Below are 26,232 nucleotides of genomic sequence, written 5' to 3' on the forward strand. Positions count from 1 at the left end.
TCAATTCATTCCAATATATTAAATGTGATCATTGATCACTCACATATAACATGTGATCACACATGTCCCCCTTTTATTCAATGTGATCACATATATATCATTCCAATATATGTGTTCATAGATCACTGACACATATATATCAGGTGATCATACATTTTCCCCATATGTAAAATGTGATCATAGATCACTGACACATAATTATATAACATTGTGATCAAACATTTTCCCCATATATGAAATGTGATCAAAGATCTTTACATACTTCTGTGTGATAGTGTTATTTCACATACTTTCTATGTTATGGTTATATGACTGTAATGTTTTGTGATTAGGTCAGATCACTTCCTTGTGATGTCAATTATAAAAGCACATACATGTATGTCTTAGGTGAAAAAAAAAAGATTGTGAAAAATTATTTTCATACTGTTTTAGTGTTAAAAGAAATTTTTTAACATTCTGGCAACCATTATCAGTACATAGCATGCAAATTGCTTAGAACTACTGTTAAATTTGCAGAAAATATTAACTGTAACCAATAAAATCATATTTGACCTTAATGACCTTGAAGTTATCTGTATGGGTTTTTTTTTTATATTTATAACAAAAAGTTGGCAACAAAATAGTTCAAGATCTTGATAAAAGGACCTTTATTGTAAAATTTCATTGAAATTTAGTAAGCAGAATTATAAAATGTAGAAATTAAAATGAAATTGTAGACTAAAAATGGTCTGATGGACGGACATTATTGCATATAAAAATGGACGGAAAAGTACTTTGTGACACATTCTTATCCTGTATTTTAAATAAACCAGCTTTATTAATGGTTGTACAAGCAAGGAAGTTTTGTCAGAATTTAAAAAGTATGCAGTTTTATTATGGGTGATCAAAAATTTAGACAAATTTTTCAGTTAAACTACTTTCATAAATAGTGTGGCCTTGCTTTTGTTCAAATTGAGTAGTTATATCATGTGACTTATTTTTACACTTTTTCAATCTATAGATGTTTTTACCATGAAGAATTCTATAAAAATATGGACATGCATATTTTCATGGTATACCAGGGCTTATTCAGTTTAATGTTATATGGTCTGGTACCACTAACTGTTATATGGCCTAAAGCTGAATGTTATGTGGCCTGGTTACCATTGCATGTTATTTGGACTAAAGTTGAATTTAATGTGGCCTGGTACCATTAAATGTTATATGGCCTAAAGTTGAATGTAATATGGCTAAAATGGTACCATTAAATGTTATTTGGCCTTAAGTTGAATGAAATGTGGCTTGGTACCATTAAATATAATTTGGCCTTGCACTGTGTAATATATTGGCCTGGTATTGCTAAATGTAAGTTGACCTTTCACTAATAATTTCATAATAATTGTTATGTGGCCTGGTATTGCTAAAAAGTTATTTGGCTTTGTTGTGGCTATGTAACATGGTCTAACACCACTAAATATTTAGCTCTCTCTATAATTGACTGCATCATATAGTTGTTGCACTTCCTGCTTGTGTACATTTATCTTCATCTGTTTCATTAATTGCTGATGCCACATGCCTACATGTCTGATCTCCGGAATGAGGCTAAACAAATGTGTCAGCCTTGAATGTACATCTATTCCTTTTGCTGTAAAAACCAATCATATAACATGTAAATCACAATATTTCACCATAAAAAATGTAATGCTATATTTAAGGACTGTCTGTAAATGGTAAAATGTTTGTATCTTGTTAAAAAACATGTGCTTAATAATACCTAAATAATTTTGGAAATGGGGAGACCTACTTTAACACATTCCCTCTGGCCGTGCAACAAGTGCAGTTCAAGATCAGCCCCGTGGCAGAGTGGTTAAGGTCATTGATTTCAAACCACTTGCCCCTCACTGCTGTGGGCTTGAATTCTGACAGAGGCTTTCATGTGAGGAAGTTCTCCAGCTAGCTTACAGAACGTGGGTGGTTCTACTCAGATGCTTACAGAACGTGGGTGGTTCTACTCAGATGCTTACAGAACGTGGGTGGTTCTACTCAGATGCTTACAGGTGGGTGGTTCTACTCAGGTGCCTGTTCATGCCTGAAATAATGCACGAAAGGGCACCTGTGGTCTTCCTCCACCAGAAAAGCTGGAATGTCGCCAAATGACCTATACTGTGTTGTGTGACTTAAAACCCAATCAAACAAACAAATAATCAAGATCAGTTGGGACATTTATGCCATCTGATCATGGTCTGCACTGTTTGCTATTATAACAGTATATTTGATTGATGCTGAATCAAAATCAAATTATATTATTTTGTTTGAATAAGACCAGACTTTCATTCTTTCATTATCTGTATGAAATATGATAGGAAATAATACAACAGCCTATTTTTCTGTATCAAGACAGTCTTGTTATATGATACATTTAGTTGTGAAATATAGACAAGTTTATGATACTTACTTAATTCATAAGATTTAAGTGCAGCAATAAGTTTTCCTCTTCCCTCCTCAATAGCTTCTGGATAAGCCAAGTCCAAGAAGTCTATAAATAAATTATAATGTACATGTTATTAAAAGTTATACTTTAAATGTTAATGTTAGTTAAAACCACAAAAGCCATAAAAATCAACTACTTTAAATGATCATGTCAATTTTGATGTATATTACTCTATGACAAAGTACTCTATATACATGTTATTGAAAAGTTGATCAATTTAAACTAACAATGTCATTAATTCAAATTTTCAAAATTTGTGGCAGTAACTAAGGAATTTTGTGAAATGACAACAAATTGTTACTTGGATGGGTTGCATGTCACACAGATACTACAAGTTATTATACATATTGCAACATCAAGGTATTACTGATGGAGAAAGATCTATGCATAGATTTGCCCCTCTGCCACTTGTGGTTACCTGAGTAAAGAACCACTAGTACAGAATATGAATAGCTTGCACACATGAATTAAGTAAAATCCGTTGAGGGATTTGAAACCCCCACAATAACCAGATGCGGTTGATGGTTCTATCTTGAAAGTTACCTGTTATCCTTACTCAGCTGCTGGCTTTGAGGTTATAAAACTATTTTTTTCTGTCTTAAATTTCTTGATTTTCACTGGACGGTGTATATTGATTGATTTTCACTGGACTGGACAAGTCTATTTAAGAAATTCAAGAGGCTTAGGGTTAAAACTATATTTGATGATATGCATGCCAAAGTTTTGATTTAAACACACAAATATCTCACCAGAGGCCAGGAAATTGAGAGCTGCCATTACTGAAACTTCATACATGTCCATGTGTGCCGAATGAATCTTTTCTCCAACTTCCAAAAGCTTCTCTTTGAATAAATAAAATGGGTTCTGAGGTGTGATTTGCCAGTTCCAGAAATCATGGAAATTTTTCTCTGATGGGCTGTATAAATGTTGTCCCGCCATCAGAAGGGTGCTCATGAATGTCACACGTTTACACAGGAATTCTTTGTCTTCTGGGTGGAGATTACTGAACCCTGTGATAATAAAATATATATTGAATTTTTAAGTTGAGCTCAATTTGTGGTTGTGATTTTTATATATACACCCAGATTTATGTAACAGTGGTTTTGCCATACATGTATTTTAGCAGTCAATTGAACTAAAAGAAGTATTCTGGATTTTGTTCCAGAGCGAAATTTCCTAAAATTTTTACCAAGAATCATTTTTCATACACATCCCCCATATAGTTATACTATCATAACAATTATGTAACATTCACTTTTAAACATGTATATGGTAAGGTTTATGAGGACACTCCTGGAAAGCAATTTTTGTTATATGGGAATTATTTGTTTCATTTTATCATTATTTAGGGACTCTCACCAGGTGCCAGTGGTGCCTTGTCAGGGACTCAAACTTACAATCCCTAGGTCCACAGACTTATTTTGACAAATCACTTAAATACAAACAGTAAAGTACCTGGTATTTGGGATGCAAACTTGACCACTGCCGATGTGTTACGAATAATTCGTAACTGAATCTGCTGCCAGTTAGCATTTTCCTGGAAAAAATTGGTAAAGATATTAAACAAATTCAAAATGATTTTTAATCTTATAATTATCTTGTTCTTCTTATCAACATTAGTGATTATTGAATATATTTTAGTTTTCTAGTTTACACAGAAGTTGTCTTAGTCTGTGTAGGAAGCTAAAGAAATGATAAGCTTTTTGAGAGACACATTCTGGAATCTGTTCCTGGAACTATAGCACTAAACAATTTATGTAAAGTTTCTTGCTCATTATTTGAATCGGACAACATTTAACTTACCGGTGATTACTTACACATAAACATTTTAAACTTTTAAATGTGTATTAAATCACTTTAGCTTTCAAAAACAAAATTTTGAATATGATATGACAAAGTTTATTGAATAAGTAAATCAATAAATAATTTTGAAAATTTATTAGAAATAATTTTACCTGTCCTGTTAAGGGCTTCGTTGATAATGATTCCGTACATCGTTCCACCATCTGCTCAAAGATTTTGTTCAAGTGATCTAGTAAAGCTTGTTTGTGTGACGTCATTGGCTCCACATCTGTTCTGTCACATGGTATCTGTTGCCAATACTTCCTGGACACACCCTCGTTGTATTTTCCCACACTGGAACCAGCTAAACTTGCTGGGTCCGTCATATCAGATGTGTCACATGACTTTCTTTTGTTGGCGCGCTGGCAAGATGTAAATGTATCATAGTTTGTGCCGCAGCTTGAATCACTCGAGTACGAGTGACTCTCGGACATAACGTAGTAGAATGATTGTGCTGGGCTAACCGAGTCAAGTGTTTTATGAACAATTTCTTCTTCAATGTCACCTCTTGTCATTTTCCCATCAAGGTCATTATCTGGGGACAGTTGGAGAGTACATGGAGTCTTTGACATGAAAAAATGGTTAATCTTCTGTAGGTTTGCTAATCTGGATGAACTACGAATGCTTTTCCCTTCCTGATTTGGAATGGTTGTGTGATTTGAGTTTTGTAATGGACTTTCACAGAAAAATGACGGAGAACCAGTCAAACACCAGCCGTCATGGGAGTTAACTCCCCCTTCCTGATGAGGAATGGTCATAGATGGGCTGGGGTTTGATAGCTGAGTCATTTGACTGTTGTAGACAGGAGAAGTTTGAGCTGGAGAGCCACAGGGGTTCATCGCCTGTAAACCACAATGGACAGACAAATCTGTGACCTGGTAACTATCCTGGGGACTGTATGGTTCACTGTGGTATCCAGCTTCACTGTATGGTGATCCTTGTTGACACATGTCATCCTGATAGGGACTGTGTGGGGAATGTGGATGCATGTACATGGGGCTATGCCTGGGAGAATACTGACAAGATGGTGATCTAGGACTACCATTTGGAATGTAACCTGGGGAATGGACCTCAGCATCTGACATATACCTTGGAGGAGATGACCCCTGACTTCTTGGAGAATGACAAGGTGACATGTTGTTAGTATAACCAGGATACTGAGGTGGTGGTCTTGACATCATATGATTCACGCTCATATTCATGGGTTCAGCGATCGGTTGACCGGACATATCGTTTATTAGCCATTCCTCATTTTGCATTCCAAATTCTGGCTTGCAGGTCCTCTGCATATTCTCATCATTGTACCTAAAGCAACGTTGTTTTTTGGCGGGAGGTCCGCCTTGGTTATCATTCTGTAACATCATCAATATCTCGTCCATTTCTTCTTCAATAAATTCTGTAACACCATTTGCATTTTGACTGTGGGAACCTGTGGAGACAATTTGTCCCTGGTTACAAGGCTGCCATCTCGGCGTGCACATTTGCCCTTGGTTACAACTGTCTCCAAGTTTCTTTTCAAAATGACAACTGGTTGTAAGGTGTTCTTCCTTTATTTTGTCAACGGGTAAACATGTCTTTACATTATCACAAGATTCCTCCCCGACTTGGGGATTCGTTAATTGATTGTTTTCTAAGTCTACAAGTGGTTGGCGAGTCATTTTGGGACTGCTTGTCAAACAGGATGCTTCACTTCCATCTCCTTTCTTTGGTCTTCCCATCTTTATTGCTAGATAATAAATAAATAAATCCAAACCTAGAACCTGTCTTAAAAGAGGTCAGACTTATATGAGAGTAAATACAGTCAATCTTTAAAATCATTTTTACCCGACACCAAGCAAACACAGGATAGCACTGCCAGTTTTCGGTGTAAAATTTTTCAGCAATAAATTCAAGTTTGTTGTTGGAATTACAACGACAATGTAAAGGTCACGTGGAAATCTTCATAGTCTTACAAGCCGAGGAATATCTAAGCTGCTTTATGGTGTTTTATTTCAAGTGTAAAACATGATTTATTGTAGATTCTTATCACAAATATTATTTAAGAACCTATTATTCACTACAGAATTTTTCTAAAATGAATTTTCCTCTATCAAATACAAATTCTATTGCACTAGAATTTTTAGATAGCAATACTGCTTTAACAAAAATCTCTGACCAGGCTCACAAAAAAAATGAAATCTACCTATAGTTTGAAAAAAATGGGTAATGGGAGGCAACTGAAATGTTTTAATAGTCTGGTTTAGTTGTCTACTTGTGTCTTACAATTATATATTTGTAGCAGATGACAAATACAGAAAATCTTTATATAAAGCAGGACATAGGTATGTAACACAATGGTCTATGTTGCTAGTTGGTTTCTTGTCACTTTATGTAGAAGAATACTTAGATTTTTGCATTTAGTGAAGGTTTTCTATATGTGAACTTAAGTCTTATAGTGATGATCTTTGACTGATAGAGAAACTGATAGCGAACAGCATGGATCCTGACCAGACTGCGCAGGCTGGTCTGGATCCATGCTGGTTGCAAACGCACTATGTTGGTTTTGTCATGGCGTGGCTCAAATTTAGGTGCTCTACTCACCTTCTCTGGACATGCCGACAGTCAAACATTTCTGATAACGGCAATATCTACAGTTGTTACGATTTCTTGGGTTGATAGCACATTCTTTCTCGCTTTTGCAAATATAACTTTGGTTTTCAACTAAACCGCGTCTGAAAAATTTCTGTAAATAAAAAGAAAAAACATTTGAACCAATTATCAAGTCAGCAAAATTGAACTTTATAAAATAAATTAGTTTGATGCTGAGACTAAAATGAAATCAGCAACTATATTAACTTTTCACAATATCAAATGACTAATTACAGTTTACCTGCTATCTTTGATGTTTTTCAAGAATTTACACCAAAATTGCAATAGTTAATTATCTTGTTTCAGAAGAACTTATACTGAAATATCTACAATTACCTAAATTGCTTTCTGTATTATTATTCATACCAAATATAACAATAGTTACCAGACTTCATAACAAAATAATAGTAATTATTTGAACTCATTTATATGATTATTGCACTTATTTTTTATCCTTCACATGTAACGATGTAATTTTTAAACAAATGCCTAGAATTATTCACAGAAGATTAATACTGACCTTGCATCCTTCACAAGTGTTTACACCAAAATGAATGCCATTAGCAATGTCACCACAAACTTTACACAAGACTTGGCCTTCAGCTGGCTGGACTGTCTCTGGTTTCTCTGAAATAAGATAAAATAAGATAAGATAAGATAAAATAAGATAAGATAAGATACAATAAGATAAATAAATTATTTAATAAATAAATAAAAAAGATAAATAAATCAATAAATAAAATAGATAAATAAATAAATGAGTGAGTGAGTGAGTGATGAATCAATGAATTAATCAATCAATTAATTAATCAATCAATCAATTAATTAATCAATCAATCAAAGAAATAACATTCCTTCTGTTAATGTATAGGTATTTCTATTGATTATATATATATTTACAGGGCAATACCTTATAATTCATTTTTGGCACAGATCCTATTGTTTCATTACTAACTTTTGTCTTTGTAGCCTATATCTTACCAGGTAGTATTATATCTTAGATCATGTAAATGACTGTTATATTCTAAAGATTTCATTGTGTTTTAACTAATAATAGTGCTCTGTTATATTTTATTATATATTTAATATAGGACATTTTATAACCATCACACTGATGAAATTGTATAATGAACTTGTCCTACTTTGTTTTGGGACTACCCATTGTTAATTTGAGGGGTTTTTAATTATTAAAACAGTGCAACAAATTGTGACCAGTGTGGCCAGAGAGGGCGCTGAAGGGTTTTGACATCAAATTATTAAAATAGAGCAACTATATAACAAGTGTGGCCAGAAAGGGCGCCAATGACAGGCCGTCCCCCTGAACTGGTGGCTTAGTCTAGTCATTATCAGTACCAGAATTGTTTTCTTTCTTTTTTCTGCAGAAGCCCAATTGCCTTTCATACTGGAAAACTTGAGTGAAAATTTCGAAATTTTTTTTTTACAAAACTTAAATTTGTTGATCGTATAAAAGCCATCATTATATTTGAAACTATTTTTTTCTGAAAACTGATACCAATGGTTATACATGGATGACATTTGACGAGTTCAATAATATACACCTCTCAATATGATATTTCTCCCAGTCCCCCCCCCCCCCCTATATTTGACTGTTAACATAATAAGACACTCAATTTAGAAGTGCTTTTTATGAATTTTTCTACAATGTTATCTAATAAAATTCACGAAGGGCATACAAAATGGTGTGATGAATAAACAAGATTACTGATTCATTATTTATGATTTTCTCCAATGTAAGTGTGATGTGTAAAATTGAAATTCTAAAAAAGTCTTAAAAACAAGTGTTTAAGTGTTTATTAAGTTGTCCAAAGTACTTGAAATACAATGAACATATAAATTAAACCTCTTATTGATGTAAAATAATACACATTCAAGTGTTTTTATCAAATTTTAAAGTTGGGTTTTTCAATCATTCAACAGAATTAATTTGTTTATAACACAAAGTTTTTGTCTGTTAACCAAACTCAGCTCAGATTTCAACATATAGGATTGGGCAATATCATTTTCCTTTTTTTTATATTTTGTTTAATAGAGCATTCATTTTGAAAAGTATAAAGTAAATACGGACTGTCAGTTATTGGCAGACTATTTGTTTGTATCTCGTAAAACTTTTACCAAAGTACATAAATTGAAAGAATCATGATTTTAAATTTCTGTGCAGTCACTGTCAAATTTGAAAAATCATTCCTATAGTTTACTTAAAATAGCAACAAAATCCAGATGGGTTTTTTACCCAAACAGTTTTTGGGCCGAAATAGTTTAAGGGTCTCATTCACAAAGCTAAAAAAGTATCTTTTTTTAAAAACTTTTTTATGGAAATTCACAATTGTCAATTCCTCCCCGCCCCCATTAAACAGCTAAATTTTAATAATATTATATCTATAGGCTACTTTCACAAGTACTGACATGAGTGTTATTATTTTCAAAATTCAAACGGCTGGATCCATTTACAAAAGGCTGCGGAAAAGCGACTGGTCAATAATTTATTTGAGTACGTTTTTTTTTCTGTTAAATTTTTATGTCTATGTTCATGAAATAACAGCTAAACTCTTTGGTACCACTTAACCTGTTGATGGCTTCAGAATCTACCCATGTGACCAGTGCAGACCAAATCAGCCAGCACATCTGTGCCATTTGACCATAGTCTACATTGTTTGCTATTCAGTCAGTACAAGTATTTTGAAATTTTCCCTAAAAACGATGAATGGTTTTGTCCAGATTAAAAGCTGGACAAGTCTATTTAATATATTTAGAGTGGTTAGGGTAAAGAAACAACCGCTTGGCAGCATATATAAGAAACAACATAGTATTTTTTAAATTGATTATCAGCAAGTATCATGTTTAATTATATACACACCCTTGAATACAAAATTATTTCAATGATTTTAATTCATTCTTATATTCAAGGCAACTCCAGACTTTTTATAAATTCTGTTCTATTACTCTAAAACGTGTTTAATAATTTGTAATTGCATTCATACCAGACAAGATCAAACTTGAGGCAATTTGAAAAGAACTTTTTATTGACAGATGTTAGGGACCCTGAAAGACGCGAGTAAATCGTTCTATAACCGACAATGGTTTTTGTGCCTATTCTAAAGCTGATATTGGCTTCTATTTTTGGAAAACAGTAATATTTTTTCTGAATTCTCAGAAAATAATTCTCTTTACAAATCTTAAATTGATACTGATTCTGAGTTGATATTTGTCATAAATTTGACAATCATGGATTTGAAAGTCCAAGATTTGATTTTTGATAGTGGTACTGTTTTAAGTTTAAAAAACTGCCGGCCTTTCAGAAGATTTCACCTTGAAGTTAATGCCCCATACCATATAAATAATCTTCTAGAGGTAAACTATACTTACATACAACCATATCTAAATGCATATTGCTTATGAAGGAATACTTCAATAAATGAAATTTTTTTAATAGTTTTACTCAGATTTCAAGATTATTAACTAGATGTGACATCAGGAAAGACAAAAGCAAGTGTTTCAAGTGTTTTATTTTAAATGATTTATGAAATTTTCTTCATTCAAAGTAAGTTCACTTAGTTTTTGTGTATGTTTTGTATGTAAATGTGTAAATTTGTTTATTTAAAGTCACAATGGAAATCCATATGAGCAATTTGCTCAAGAAGAATATCCATAGTTTCATGTTTTTAAAGGCCCAATCAGGACAGAGATACTCTCCTCAAGGAGAATCTACTTTAGCTTTTTAACCTGGGCGATAGAATTTACCCGATCAAATAGTGCAGACCAAAATCAGCAGGTGAATTGTTTTGTCCTAATTGAAAGATTGGCAAGACCATTTTAAGATGTTTAAGATGGTATAAGGATTAATAAACAAGCTTTAAGCACTTAAATGACCCCCTCCTTTAAAAATCTCCCTTAAACGATCATTAGAAATTTTGATCAGGAGGGGGGGGGGGAGAATAAAATAATATCAAATCAAAGAATAAAATCACTTAAAAGAATTGAGAATCTTGTAAATATACTACAGGGATTAGCGGCTTTTAATGGAGAGGTAAGGCTGTGTATTGTGAATATCTAATCACCATACTGAAAGGCGTGTGTGACCTTGAAAACTAAGGTCATGTTGAAATAGATTACACAAACATCAAAAGTCATTTAAAATAAATGTACTTAATGACTTTTGTGTGACTAAATAGATATAGATTTAAAACTTGATTGTTTGTGCTGGTTAATAAATGTTGAGGTTTCAAAATTAGTCGATCAGATTTTATCGAAAGAAATTTTGAAGGATTATGACAGACACTAATATGGTAGTTTTTGACAGACCAACTTTTTTGGGAAGGTCTTAAAGGAACTCCACCGAGGTTCAAAGCCCTAAAAAACATAAAATTTAATCAATATGCAATGGGTATTGAAAAAGGAAAAAATATTCAAAATTATAAGAGACAAATAAACTCGGAATTAACCTGAAAATAGATTTAAAATGTAATTTTTATCATGATTTGAGTTAAAAGCAATAACGTTATAGCTCTTTTAGTTTCTGGGTCATTTTGTACAATAAAAATGATTATTCTACAAAAATGGAGTGAGCAAATGATAAAAAATTTTGCATATAAGTAACTGGTCTAGATTTTGAACAAATGGTATACAAATGTCAAACAAATATTTCCAGTTCCATCATGTCAAAAATCCTCAGTGGAGTCACTTTAATATCTTAAGGTGGCTTTTAACTCAAAGTTTGACTGTATGGACAAAAATCTGAGGATCAGATTTTAATTTTTTTTTAGTTTTTTAGAAAAAAATGATGTTATCAGTAACTGTTGTCCTTCCTTGAACAAAACGTTCAATGTCACTTATTTCTTGTTACATTTTTCTGTGACAGAAAGACCTAGGTACTAAGTGGTTTTTAATTTCGGCTACTTTCAGTACCTCAGGTAACCTGCCCAATAAATCGAATATTTGCCTGACTAAATACATGACTGTATTGACTAACTGAAGTAAATATCACGTTTTCTGCAATGTTTTCACAACCTTTGAACAATGTTTGGTAGACTGAACAGAAAATAAAGGTCACTCATACAATGGCTTTAGAAAAATCTTTATATTGAATCTTACATTCAAACAAATTCACAATCAATATAAGTCAAATAACTTGGATTTCCATTTAAAGATATTCATTCAAATCTTCAGCTCCTTTATCTGTTTGAATTTGATATTAACTCAGGTAGCCACAGAGTTTATGAAACATCTTAAAGTAAAATTTATACTTGAGTATAACCTAGTTTGTTTAGGCTAAATTGAGGGGAAAAAAATGAAATACATGTATATTTGAAATTAATCAAATTACTTATAAGCCTTTCCTATGACAAATGCATACTAGGGTTTCTTGAGGTGACATAGATGAGAATTCAACGGAGACTACTAATGGACGGGAGTCAGGGGACATGATTTCAAGATTTGGGTGGGGTTGTATGAAAACCTTAACCCTGGCATTACCCCATGAGCATTTTGTGAAAAATGGCTGTTTTCATTGAAAAGTCTCCCGTTACAGGTTCAAGTTGCTATAAAACTATAAAAACTGCTTCAATACTAATCAAACTTGGCACAAATGTTGACTGGACCATTGCCTTTGCAACAACATGATCAGTCTTAAATTTCCTGTTACCATGGCAACTAGGGGACATCTCAAAATTGCCAAAAATCACTATTTTGCGTTGATTTTTTCCATCAAAATTTATTTGAAAGTGCTGCCACTTCTCAATGGATTGAGATAGAGTCAAAGGCTTTTCAGCGTTGGTTACACATTACCTTATGATGGACCTTCGGTCATTTTTAGCCTCTCACAAGTCCAAAATTTTCTTGGCGATTAGGGGGACTACCGCCCCCCTTCAAACCCCCAAAACAAAAGGGGGCACATCCCCCCTTCTGTATCTATTGGATGGGGGACCGCGCCAAAAAAGTGGTAACTTTTTTAAACAACATTTCTCAAACAAAAACAAGTGTTTGGGGGCCTAAATAAGGCATTTTTTCAACCATTTGAGAAAGCAAAAAAGGAAGGGGGGTTTGGGGGTGGGTGGGGGGGGGGGTGAAAAAAGGCGTAGAAATGCGTATATATCTGGTTATGGGTTAAAGGGACTAACACTGAGGTTTCTTTACATAACTGGACTGTAGGTCTAGACCAATAAATCATCAATGTGTGCAAAATTTCAGATCATTTGCTCACTCCATTCTTCCGGGGATAATTATTTTAGTGGAAACTCATTATGACCCAAAATTGAAAAGCATTGCAACACTTTTAACTCAAAGAAGGCTAAGAATAGCACAAAAGTATGATTTTCAATTGATTTCTTCTTATATTCCTTAATGTTCTTTTGGGTATTTTTCTGTTTTATGTGACCCAGCTTTATATCTATGTAAGAAATTAAATTCAAATTTTATGTTTTTAGGCTTTTGGACCTCCATGGAGTGTGTGTCACTTCGGGAGTGATGAGGATAGCTCTCCCTATTATATATGTAAATATTATAGTTAAGCTAAATAGTAAACTGTATTAGACAATAAGAAAATTTTGCATCATTTTTGGCTACCTATGTGCAGATTTGCATCATCATTAAGCAAGATATGACTGTTATGATGAAGTAATAATTTTATCAAAATCTTGTTTTTATGAGAAAGGGCTTTTTTAATTTAATGATATTAATGACACAATAATAAATGCAACTAATAATTTTGAGTCCTCAATTTGTACAATACAAGTTTTTACTATTTAGAGCATTTTCTAAAGTTTCCAAAAACTGACATTTATCTGAGGATGCTTAATAAAGTTTTCTATTCTAGGAAGAAATTTTTTCCCTTTGCAAATTTTTAAAACTTTATTTAACAAGTTTTTAGTTTTCAACAAAAATAATGCATAAATGTGTAGGCGTGCCACTTTTATGTTCAAAATAGGCTTATCTCCTGACAATAATGAAAAGAATGAATTTTCAAGTATTTCTTAAAGATAACATGATGAGATGACAAGGTTATCATAAAACCTTACATCAGCCCAACCTATCTATACAGATATAAAAGCTTAATGGCTCTGTCAATGGTTTGCAACGTAATACATCACTATGGCAACAAAAGTTTAAAATTGAATTTGATAATTCTAAATATAGATTAGGTTACCTTTACGGCACATTCCTGCCATTAGACATCGTTGATAGCGGCAGTATTGACATCGAATACGACCTTGTTTAACTATATCACAATTTCCGCTACACTGGCACGTGAAGCTTGGTTCGCCATCTTTCGTACATCTTATATAAAAGCTCTGAAAAAAACAACACAAAAAAACGTTTTGACAAAGATGATGACATTGCTTCAAACATACACACTCTCTGTTCTAAAAAAAGATTGACAAAAGCGCCACCTATTGCATTGCTAGTTAATCATGAAGCGCTTTATATAGTAAATAACAACAATGGGTCATAACTGAATGCTTAACTGAAATAGTTATATATCTAATAATTAAGTGTCAAAGAAAAAAATGTCACTGAGACACAGATTTTATTGAAAATATTTATCAAAAGGCAGACCTACTACAAACTTTAAACCCTGTTGGGAGTCTTAAATTGTCCATTGCATTACCAATGATTGTCTTCGTTTTGCTATGAACCAGTAACTAGGTAAATTCCCTTGCAACATTATATAGACCATCTTAATACTTCTAATAATTATTTTTTTTACATTCCTTTTTGGTAGGTATTTATTTACCCGCCTTCTTAAACAAATGACCCATCTTATTTCAACATACTAAACCCATGGGTTTTAACTTTCTTTTCTAGTTTTAACACCTGTTTTCAACAGTTTTGCAGTTGTATGAAGTGGTCATTAATTTGCAAGTTTCTGATAAGAAAATTATTTTTTGTATACTCAATAGCTTAATAAATTCATTATGACAAGATTATGATGTTAGATAGCTGTGTCAGTCACTTTTTCCAGCATAAAAGAATTCAATTTAGCTTTTGCAGGGTGAATAAAAGTAATGTGAAACCAATATTTATATCAGAGGTAACTTTATATAATTTCTAAATATGACCTTCCAACTGGAAATTCTTGATATGCCCTTGGTTACAGAACAGAGGTCATACTCAGAAAATTTGGCAAAATGAAACGGTCCGTTCTTGTGAGGTTTGGGTCCAGTTTCTACCAGGTAGGAATTGGTGACAGCTTATGTTAAAAACATGATATTTAGACAATCAGGAGTTAGGCAAGGCCAAAGTTGATAGTAGGCACAATTATATGGGTTCAGGGGGCTATGTTAGACCCATACAGGCAATAATGCCACTGCCCCCTTGCAAGTCTAGAAAATAGCCCCTAAAGCTCCACGATTTTCATTAATGATACATGTACGATTTTCATTTATGATACATGTACAATATATTTAAATCATGCATTTTGATGTCAGCTGAAGGTTTTCATGTCAGCTGAAGGTTTTCATGTCAGCTGAAGGTTTTAATATCAATTGAAGGTTTCAACTGAGCATTTTCATGTCAAATGAAGGTCACAAAACTAAGAATGATCAGAGTGCTACATGTTTGAAAAATGAGAGAGCATACACCAAGTGACTTGTAAAATTTTGCCAGTAGGTCAGTAACTGTCAGAGCATTACTGAATGGCCGGCAAAATCAATTGTCCGTATTGCCCAGGTTGTCCCACAGCCTGTATGGACAAGTGAAAAATTTCCAGAATTAACTACATTGTATGTAAATATCATATGGACAGGTTAAAAAATGCTTCACATAAAAACAGACAAGTAATTCAAATTAAATCAGATTTTGCTGGCCCTATCATTCTAAAACTATTACTGTAGCTGCTCATTTTTGCTTAACTCACAATGGACTGGTCCAAATTCAAATCAGGTTCAGTCCATTCAAAACTCCTTGCTGATTATTCATAATAGTCCTAGCTAATCTGAAGATTGAAGAAAAGGGTCAATTTATTATTTAAAACATGCGATTGATTGAGCAAAGTAAGGGACTTTAATTGAATAAAGATTAAAAAAATTTATGTGTTTTTATTGATTGTTTGATGGTTTAAAAAGTTGGTTGGTAATGGTTGGTTGGTTGATAAGTTGGTTGGTTGATCTAGTGAGTTGATTTGATAAATTCATTACCATATTTCAAGAACTTAATTTCATTTTCTACTTTCCATAATTTGTAACCTTCAGCTAAATTTAGACATGAACTGTATAGGTACAAATATAAATATTGAATTTGATAAACAAATATATATTATATATACCCAAATCTGTAGCAGCTATTTCGATAGATCTTCAATAGTTGAATTTTAAAAGAAATCTTTTTGTATTTTAAACCATGCATGGTAAGTTATTGTTTACTGCCAAATTATAAGGCTGGTTTTTTTTAATACAAGAGAAAGAGGCGACTTCCTTCTTGCTCCATTAATATATATTATACTCAATAATCAATAAAACTACATTTTCTATTTTTTTCTGCAATCAAATTTTTTTTTCCAGGAGAGAAAGAATGGGGAAAACCCTTAAAAACATAATTCTTAAGAAAACCACTCCTTTCATGCTTAACACCTTTTCGTTTCTGTTTTAACATAAGTTTGATATTTTGAAATAGACCCAAGGATAAATTTAATCTTTTCTTAAACATTTAAGCTGTAATCCTACAAGAAATCTTCAAAAACGATCTTTTAATCTTGTTTTGCACTGACACATGCTGTACAATGACATATCCTCAATAAATATAAAGGTAACTTGGTCGCCCACTGACAAGTGGTTGTTAAAAATGATAAAAAATGATAAAAATCGTTGGCACAGGATAAAAACATCGCATAATGCATGTTAGCAATTCGAATCAATAATGTCTCTTAACATTTTTTTTTCTTCGCATTTCAAACCTCAAATAATGTTATAACGTAACAAAGTCTGTTTTATTGACATTTGTTATGAAGAATTGTATTACAATACAAAAAAAAAAAAAAAAAAAAAACGCCACCAAATATAGAGCACATCCTGTACATATTTATGGTTTTAATTTGAATACACGATAAAACGGAACAAAAATCTAATATATTGATATTTATCAAGTAGAATCTTGCAGCGAGACCAAAGAAAACCGAACAGAATCTAATGTAATGATTGTGATCGCAAGCTTGTTGACTTAAAATGAAACGAGACTGTTGAAATCGCACATTATACTCGGTTACTTGAGGTTATTGTCATTAAGTCTGTTCTTTCAACTATCCTCGCGTAATAAAAGACTTCTTTGTATGTTATTATACTTCATAATAGACTAAAAAAGTCAATACATTATGTAAACATATCATGTTGATCTACGATAGAATTTTATCGGAATTGACCAAGATAAAACGAGTAAATGTTAAAAAAGGAAATAGCCTTCTGTAATGTTGCAATAACAATGTTTTTTTTTGTAATACCAACTGCCGTCTTTTGTTGAAGTAGGAACTATATATTGGACATTAAAAAACCAAATATTGGACTAGAGAGGACAGGATCCATGTTGTTTATGGTAACAGGAGAAAGGTGACATTGAAAAAAACATCAAACCATTTTCCCTTCTTTGTTTTTTATCTAGAAATTGTAGAAATATATGAAAAGTATTAAAATGAAAAACAGATAAAATATATTTTCAGTAGTAGATTTTTTTATATAGAGTATTTTACAGGTAAGTATCTAGGTCTCGGACTTGAGGGATATTATCGTACTTTTTCATTATCCCTCATGCACAGACTCAATCTGAACCAAGTCTGAAATGTTCATGTAATTTTGATGCTTTTAATGCTTCTGAGGGATCACCTTTTTTTAAGGTTTTTATACTTCACAACAGCAGGTGTCAATGAGAGTGCTGTGTGGAAGCACTGTACTTCACTTCAGATTTTTATATTCTATTTGAGTTTTTTTTATTTGTCAGAATAACATGGATGGCCAAATGAAGCAAAACAAGAACAAGTTTTTGCCTTAACAAGTTTCGTTTTTTTTGTGATAAAACATGATTGTTAGCAATGTTGTAGCATGTTCTTTAATGATGTTTATATTTGATGTCTATATGATGATGCCTATGTGATGATGTCTATATGATGATGCCTATGTGATGATGCCTATGTGATGATGTCTATATGATGATGCCTATGTGATGATGTCTATATGATGATGTCTATATGATGATGCCTATGTGATGATGTCTATATGATGATGCCTATGTGATGATGTCTATATGATGATGTCTATATGATGATGCCTATGTGATGATGTCTATATGATGATGCCTATGTGATGATGTCTATATGATGATGTCTATATGATGATGCCTATGTGATGATGTCTATATGATTGATGCCTATGTGATGATGTCTATATGATGATGTCTATATGATGATGTCTATATGATGATGCCTATGTGATGATGTCTATATGATGATGCCTATATGATGATGCCTATATGATGATGTCTATATTATGATGTCTATATGATGATGTCTATATGATGATGCCTATGTGATGATGTCTATATGATGATGCCTATGTGATGAGGTTATATATTGTTTCAAGATGATAAAAAAAATGTCATGTATTATATGAATGTAACCAAATTAAACTGTTCATTTCACGAAGAAATTCTATGAATGTAACCAGATAAAACAGTTCCATGAGGTAATTCTATGAATGTTACCATATTAAACTGTTCCATGAGGTAATTCTATGAATGAAACCATATTAAACTGTTCCATGAGGAAATTCTATGAATGTAACCAGATTAAACTGTTCCATGAGGTAATTCTATGAATGAAACCTTATAACTGTTTGTTTCATGGGGTAATGTGACTGATCAAAAAATGTTGCTGGTTAATATGATGATTTTACAAGACTGATAATGCTTCAATGCTTCAAAGGGCACACAGGAAATTTAACTTATAAATAGCATGTTTCCTTATTTTTGTCTGGTATAATCAATTACGGTAATACATTCTACTGCATGTACAAGTATAATGAGATTATGTAACTGGTTATAAATATTGCAATACATTTTGTAAACTGATAGAAAATGCCATCATGATCATATTATTCAGATGCAGATCAATGAAACTCAGCAAAGTGAAATCACTGGCAGTGTAATGTTTTTTCCTGCAGACTGTGTTGTGTCCTCATACTTCACTTTGACTACAAAAGTTCTTCATTTGGCTGCTGTTTTTTATCCCTTCATTTACCTATATTTTTCTTAAAATTCCAAATTTGGTGGTCACAGACCTGTTACAAATGATGTTCTATATTTATCTCTATGAGGTTATACTATATTAGAAAATCAAATATACTTTGTAATATTTTGAGAGATTATACTTAAGCAATCAGTTTAATGTACAGCTGTATGGCTAAATGGACATCCCAGAACTGAATACAAAAAATGACCTTGCCTTTCATGAAGCATCCTATACATGTATATATCAATTATCAATAACTTATGTATGTAAGTGTTTCAATAAATTATGTAAAAATGGTAACAGAAGCTTATACATGTTTAATGAGAGGCAATAAAATCAATTATAGCAGAAAGCACATCCCTGCATTATTTATCATTTATCATGTTTAATTGGGGCATTGGTGAAAGGTTCACCTATGCATTAAAACGTTACCCTATTAAACATGCACAATGGACTTGCCCAGATTCAAATCTGGAGCAGTCCACTAGTAGTTAAAGCAGTTTGGTTTGGCTGCAGAGTTGTCGAGGCTGGCTTGGCTCTTTTAAAATAGCATACTGGTCTCGTAACCCACACCACTCAAATTTTAAACAAGGGTACAGTTCTCATACTATGGTTTGGTTGGGTTTTATGTTGTACCAACACAGTATAGGTTACTGTGGTGATTTTCCAGCTTTACTGGTGTAGGAAGACCTTAGGTGTCCTTCTGTGTATTTTTTCAGGCACAAACAGGCAACTGAATAGAACCATGATTTGACATTCTGTAAGCAAGTTGGATAGTTTCCTGACATGAAAAAATTCAATGTCCCTTTTGGGTCTCGAACCCACAGCAGTTAGGGGCAAGTGGTTTGACTTCAATGACTATTAATCACTTGGCCACGGATGCGCCTCTCATACTATGTTAATACATCAGAAAATTGCTTACCTTACATGGTAGGCATACTAATGCCCCAAAGTAAAATCCGCTTGCTCGTTCACCACAAACAACACAAAGTTTGATTTCACCATTGTCATCAACCATATTATGATATGGCATCGTCTGTGTCAATTCTCCCTTTATGTCAGTGGGATAATCCACATCGTCATCATGGGGGAAGAAAACACTTGGTCCTGTAATATTAACATCAAAATATCATCACTTACTGTTAATTCACTTCATGTTGTGGGCATGAAATTTCGTTTTTTGTCACAAATAACATTTTCGTAGGTTTTTTTATTTGTAGACTGTTTAGGTTGTTTTTTTTCCAAAAGGTATAATATAAATAATGTGATGCAAAATAATCTTACAGCAGACAAAAAAAAAAAAATTTCGTTGGATCTTAAATTCAAGAAAACCATGAAAATTAGTTCCCCACAAATGATACTGATTTAGAAGTACTTTTGTGTAATATTTTTGTCCTGCTTTGAATCTTTTGATTTTAAGAATTTATGCTACACTGAAATGCTAAAATTAAGTCGCAACCAGTGAAGACTGAAGAGTCCACTATGATTTTACAGGTGTAAAGTATAAAATTACGGTCTAACTAATTTGGCATAAAATAGTCATTAATTCAATCATGCAGTAACACCCATAAAATTAAATAATGAACACATTCATGACTCTAATTACATGTACATGTACCATGATAATTATTTTTTACGTAATATTTTGTCCAAAATGAAATTAATCCAGTAACTTTGCAAAGTTGACTTATTTTATATGAACAGTAAGGTTCAACCCCCCCCCCCCCCCACAAAAAAAGCATTTAAACACTTTTCATTTTGAGGTCATTTTTCACACTTAAAATAATTATTCTGGAAAAACAGAATTATCTGGAATTTTGAACACAAGTTACTTGCCAAGACCAACATCAAGTGGTAGATAAATCTAGAAAAAATATTTTACAGTCCTTTCATGTCAAAAAGTCTCAGTGGTCAGTCCCTTTAACCCTTACCCAACTACCCATGTGAACAGTGCAGGCCAAGGCGAGCCAGCACATTCTGTGCTGTCTGATTATGGTCTGCACTGTTCACTATTTGGAAAATTTTAATGAAATGTTTTGTTCAGACTGAAAGATGGACAAGTTCATTATATATATTTAGCATTGTAAGGATTTTAACAAAAGTTGATTATTCATATTCTAAAAATAACTTATAAGATTGAGTAGGCACGGTGATTTTCATGTAGACACTTAAAACCTCAATTGCTTTGAAGCTCTGCATGGTCAAATAACCAAAAGTGATAGCAAGTTTCTACTATCTAAATATATGTTTTTAATATAAAACTCTGTATAGTAATTATACTTGCATTTAATCAAAGCTTATAATTATAATATTAGTTCTACTACTTATATGATCACATGTGCTAGGCCTTAACCTTTACATTGCCAAATACTTGTAATGTGAGTTCAGAAACGCCCTGTATTATTATTTTAGGGGATTTTTATATCAAAGAGCTAAAATTAAGAACTCATATCTATGTAGTGTCAACTGGTCAGTCTGTATAATGAGTGTACAGGTCATCTGACAGTTTTGATGGTACACAGGCAAGTTTGTGCTGGGGGTTGGTTAGCTATATTTATTGAGCTAACCAGAGTGTAGTTTGATTTTAAAACCAGGTCAGTTTTTTTTATATCAAAACCCCTAATTTTAACAATGGATTCTTCCATAATAAGTCAAGGCAGTACAAGTCCATTTCAAAAATATAACATGGTATTCAGGATTTTCATTTTTATCTGAGGCAACAGATGTGCCAATGGAAACAGCTGATTTGGCCAAGGATTGAGGGGGATATTTTAATATACAGGCTAAAGGTACAACCCATTTTAACAGCATTTCAACCTTATCATCTTTAAATAATGAAAACCCTTGGTACTGGTATTCAAGGGTTAAAGTTCAACTCCAAATGAAGTCAAATTTCTGTTAAACTCTTGTATAGGCACTTTAAAAATTATAATAAAGTTTAGTAAAATCCTATGTTGATTACAACTTTATGTGTAACAGTACTACAATTGATTTACATACACATAAATGTGTGAACACCCTAGCTACAAACAACAATTTGCTTTAATGACAATGCAGATTTCTTTCATTTAGTTATATGAATTTATCAATCAAACCAATCTTGCAATTGTCAACTACATATATTTGCTTTGTCTTCAATACTCTTGAGGGATCTGACCTTTTCCAGATTTTAATGTAGTAATGTAAATAGTTATAACATGTAAATTGGGTCTACCTGCTATCTTGTGGTTTGACTGCAAGATTGTTGTAAGTCCTTCTTTATTTTATATAACTTACTGCAGTTTTGTATTTAACCCTCGAATTTTGTATTTATCTGAACAATTTTTTTTTTATTAGATATTCAAGAAAACTTCAAAAGGAGAGAGAATAATACAACTTGTCATGAATAATTATATATATTGTATTAATTCATAATAATTCATAACTGTAAAGTAGTTGCTCAATTTATTATTGAATTTACTTAAAAGTGTTATTTTCTAAAGAATATATGATCGTATTCTAAAGAAAATACAGCAATTAGAAATAAGAAATATTAGGTGGCTTTGTATCTTAAAGCTGCATAATTTTAATGGTGCTGCCTGCAGATGAGCCAAAATATTTCAAGAAAATTAAATTTGAGAAAATGTACTAAGATTTTTATGAAAAATAAAACAATTTAAGATTCAAGTAATGATTTACATATTATGTACAATCAATGACTGATTTTGCGGTATTAATCACTAAATTTTTGTACTGCATTACTAGCACAGTAAGGGCTTTGTTTGCTTATGTTGACGTCTTTTTGGTCATTAACATAGATTGCAATATTGCTGTGTGCATGTAATTTTTTTTTTGTTCACTTCCGAAAATTTTATGATTTTAAATACTTTTTTAAATTTTCATGAAAATATGCATGAAACTTGATCAAGGCATGCTGCTTTAAGAGTCTACCAGACCTAAAAAAAGACAGACAAAAAATGTTTATTTCGGTTCCTTTGCCATTGTCTCATCATGCCTTACAGTGGTGCTGACAATTGCAAATACCCCACATGAAATGACAGAGTTATTTGTCCAGACAAACTGTTTAAACAATAAACCTAGAAGTGTTATCTTGACCTCTTTGGCTTCCATTTACTCTTCATTCAATTATAATCTAAATCTAGAATATACATGTACATCTCCGTGTAACAACTCATACATAATTCAGTTGTTTGTAACCAACATATTACAATATGTACTGTGCTCATCATCAAACTTTGCTTTAATTTGTCATCTTATTGTATAGTTCTTCTTAACCTTGATACTTTTATTTCATGCCTAAAGTTGCTACTAGTTTTATATGTTTTTACTTTCAGATCTGTTATATGTTAGTATATATGTTTTATGTCTTTGTTATTGTCTGTAAATAGCTTATTAGCTAATGTTTCTTGAAATATGTAAGTCAACTTAAAATAGAGTTTCTTGTATCTTGTATTCTATTTCATTTTCTGGCCACTTATAACATTCAAATCCTCACTTACAGACATAAAATAAGTTGTAGATCTAGATAAATTCAAAACCATGCTGCCAGGGGAATTTAGACAGTATCCCTGATTCTATCAACTTGGTAAAAAAGGCCGTAAAAGTTCTTTGCATTTCTTATCCTATAAACTATACTAAATTATTGTGGTTTCCATATTTACTAAAGTTCATCAACATGCATTATTTTCCTGCAACCAATTTTTCCCGCTTCAATTCATTGCCCCGCTAAAATCTCGGTGCTCCCGTTCCCTTTCCCGAAACCCCTGTAAAAATGCGCGGATCACCCGGGATAGAATTTATATAGAAATTGACTTTCTTTACATATATTTAGTATTTATGTTCGAGATATTTTACAGTCAGTAGAAAAATATAATGAACTACCTTAATTAAACGAATAAACATTTATTAAATGCCACCCGTTAGTCATACCTGGCATTGTTAATAAACGGGAGTGTCCGATAAACCAATGTATATAACTTTAACCCCGTAAGGCCATAACTACCCAATGTTGTCTAGTGATTTGTAAATTTTAACAAAAATAACGTTGTAAGATTTTTACTTATATTTGATAGAAATATATATCAGAATCAATAAACTGTGTTTCCACAGGAAGTTACATACCTGGGAAAAAATGAGAGTTGAAGGACCTCTTCTGTTGGAAGTAGAAATTCGGGAAAAAATTCCTCTGGTGGTATCTAGGTAGGCCATGTGACAAAGCCCCTGTCCAAAGAGTATTTTGTGGTGGAACTATACAGTCCATTGTCGAATAAATAAAAATATATAGCTATATAAAATCACTGCCCAGCCAGCTTATAATTCTATAATTTCATGGCGGCCATCAAGTCCTGTTCACTGATCAATTTTGTCCGATATCGGTATATTGTTCAATAATCTACTTACCTGTAAAATTGGAAGTTGTATATACCTGTACACATTAGACATTCGCGCCCAGTCGGTTTATTGGCATTCTTCCCATACATGGGTATGCTACAAAATATTGCGTAATATTATAAATCGGTAGAAAATAGCATTTTTAACTAAGCACTATGTTTAAAAAACATATTCGTGGTTGACATCCATAACTAATTTTCGTCAAATTTGAGGTTAAGCATCAGAAATGTCTTTGTTTAATAATGTTTTAAAAGTGGGTTTAGAGATGTTTCAATCAGAGAACCTCATATCAATTTTTGTTGTTGTTGTTTTTTTCCTCATATTATTGTCATCTAAATACTTTAACATCAATATAGATATATATAGAAGCAAACTGTAAATATTGCTCTGATGATGCGCAAAAACATATATTTTCTTGTTTCTTCGCCTAACACATTAATTACGTAAACAAGTTTTGTATCTTTATAATGAACATTTTGTTATTTAAACTTGCCTGGGAAGGGCCTTCATTAATGTTGGTAAAACTTGTGGCCCAACCCATTTGCTTCAAACTGTTAACATACATGTTTCCTTATTCGTATTTATTGTATTCTGTTTTGTATTAATGTAATCTTTATGTTACATGTACATGTTTCAAGCAATAAAATATGATTAAATCAAAAATCAGAGATCCTTAAAGATCGTTCAGCACGACATTATTGTTGTGTTTATTTTTTTTTTCGGTTTTAACTATTTGGCATTTTCATGTTGGGTGGTTCCAATAATTCCTACTTGAATAATGTTGCATCACCCTTAGGATATGTTGCCTGCTTATTAACTTTGTGATATTTGTGATATGCAGGCTTCATAATCTCTGATCCTCTTTCAAAGTTCCATTTTGTTTAGTTCTGCCCCTTGTTTTCTCGTTTAGGACATACGCTTTTTATTACGCGGGAACCATACGCCGCTTTGTATGGAATGGCACTAAAGTGTCACATTGAAGGTTACTGATAACCGCGTATGAACACATCTGCAGTTGTTTCTCAATTTAAAAATTTTATTATTTCATGTTCTGCTTAAGCCGGTGCTAGGGGGCGTGGACGGTAGTTTGCATTTGACAGTACCGTCCATGAACAGGCGCAATTAAACCGAGTCTGCAACATTTTCATTTTGCCGTGTTAAGCTTTCTTACGGGATTCTTATTTTCTCTATTTTAATGTGAAGGAAGTATAGCGTTGAACTTCAAATAATTTGTCGTAAAAGTAGCAAAACGTAAACAAAATTGCTCTTTGTCTTCCAAAGAACTTTTCAAAAGGCCAAAAATGGTTTAGCAGTAATCATGAGCCAATGAGTTCGTTGTCAGAAATATCATAAGAAACTCCAAAAATACAAAAGCTTTTGAGATAGAAAAATAATATCATTCTTTGGTCATATTAAGATTTTAAGTTCACTTACAGTTATTTAAATATAACACACTATTCTTCACCATTTAAGTAAGTTAAACTAAAATACTATCGTTCGAAGGACTAGACAGAAAGCCACTGGGCACAAATGAATCAGTGAGCTAGGTTAATGCATTGATATGTATTTGGAAAAAAGTGATCCCTCGGAAGCATTAAAATCAGGAACATTACATTAAAATTGCAGACTCGGTTTGATTGAGTCTGTACATGAGGGATAATGAAAAAGGGATTTAGCT

At 32.5% G+C, this 26,232-nt stretch overlaps 1 protein-coding gene across 1 annotated transcript; it reads right to left on the bottom strand.

Annotated features, from left to right (window-relative positions):
* Positions 1-619: 619 nt before the first annotated feature.
* Positions 620-24,572, bottom strand: LOC132737169 (uncharacterized). Its single transcript, XM_060724420.1, has 10 exons — positions 24,285-24,572; positions 20,086-20,270; positions 14,100-14,244; positions 7,461-7,567; positions 6,893-7,034; positions 4,426-6,038; positions 3,926-4,007; positions 3,220-3,480; positions 2,435-2,515; positions 620-1,624 (listed from the first exon to the last, which is right to left on the bottom strand). Exons 1-10 carry the CDS (start codon positions 24,421-24,423, stop codon positions 1,458-1,460), a joined length of 2,922 nt encoding a protein of 973 aa, XP_060580403.1. The 5' UTR covers positions 24,424-24,572; the 3' UTR covers positions 620-1,457.
* Positions 24,573-26,232: the final 1,660 nt, after the last annotated feature.

This window comes from Ruditapes philippinarum, unplaced genomic scaffold, assembly GCF_026571515.1.
Source record: "Ruditapes philippinarum isolate M1 unplaced genomic scaffold, ASM2657151v2 ctg4703_1_1_1_1, whole genome shotgun sequence".
In the NCBI taxonomy this organism is placed as follows: domain Eukaryota; kingdom Metazoa; phylum Mollusca; class Bivalvia; order Venerida; family Veneridae; genus Ruditapes; species Ruditapes philippinarum.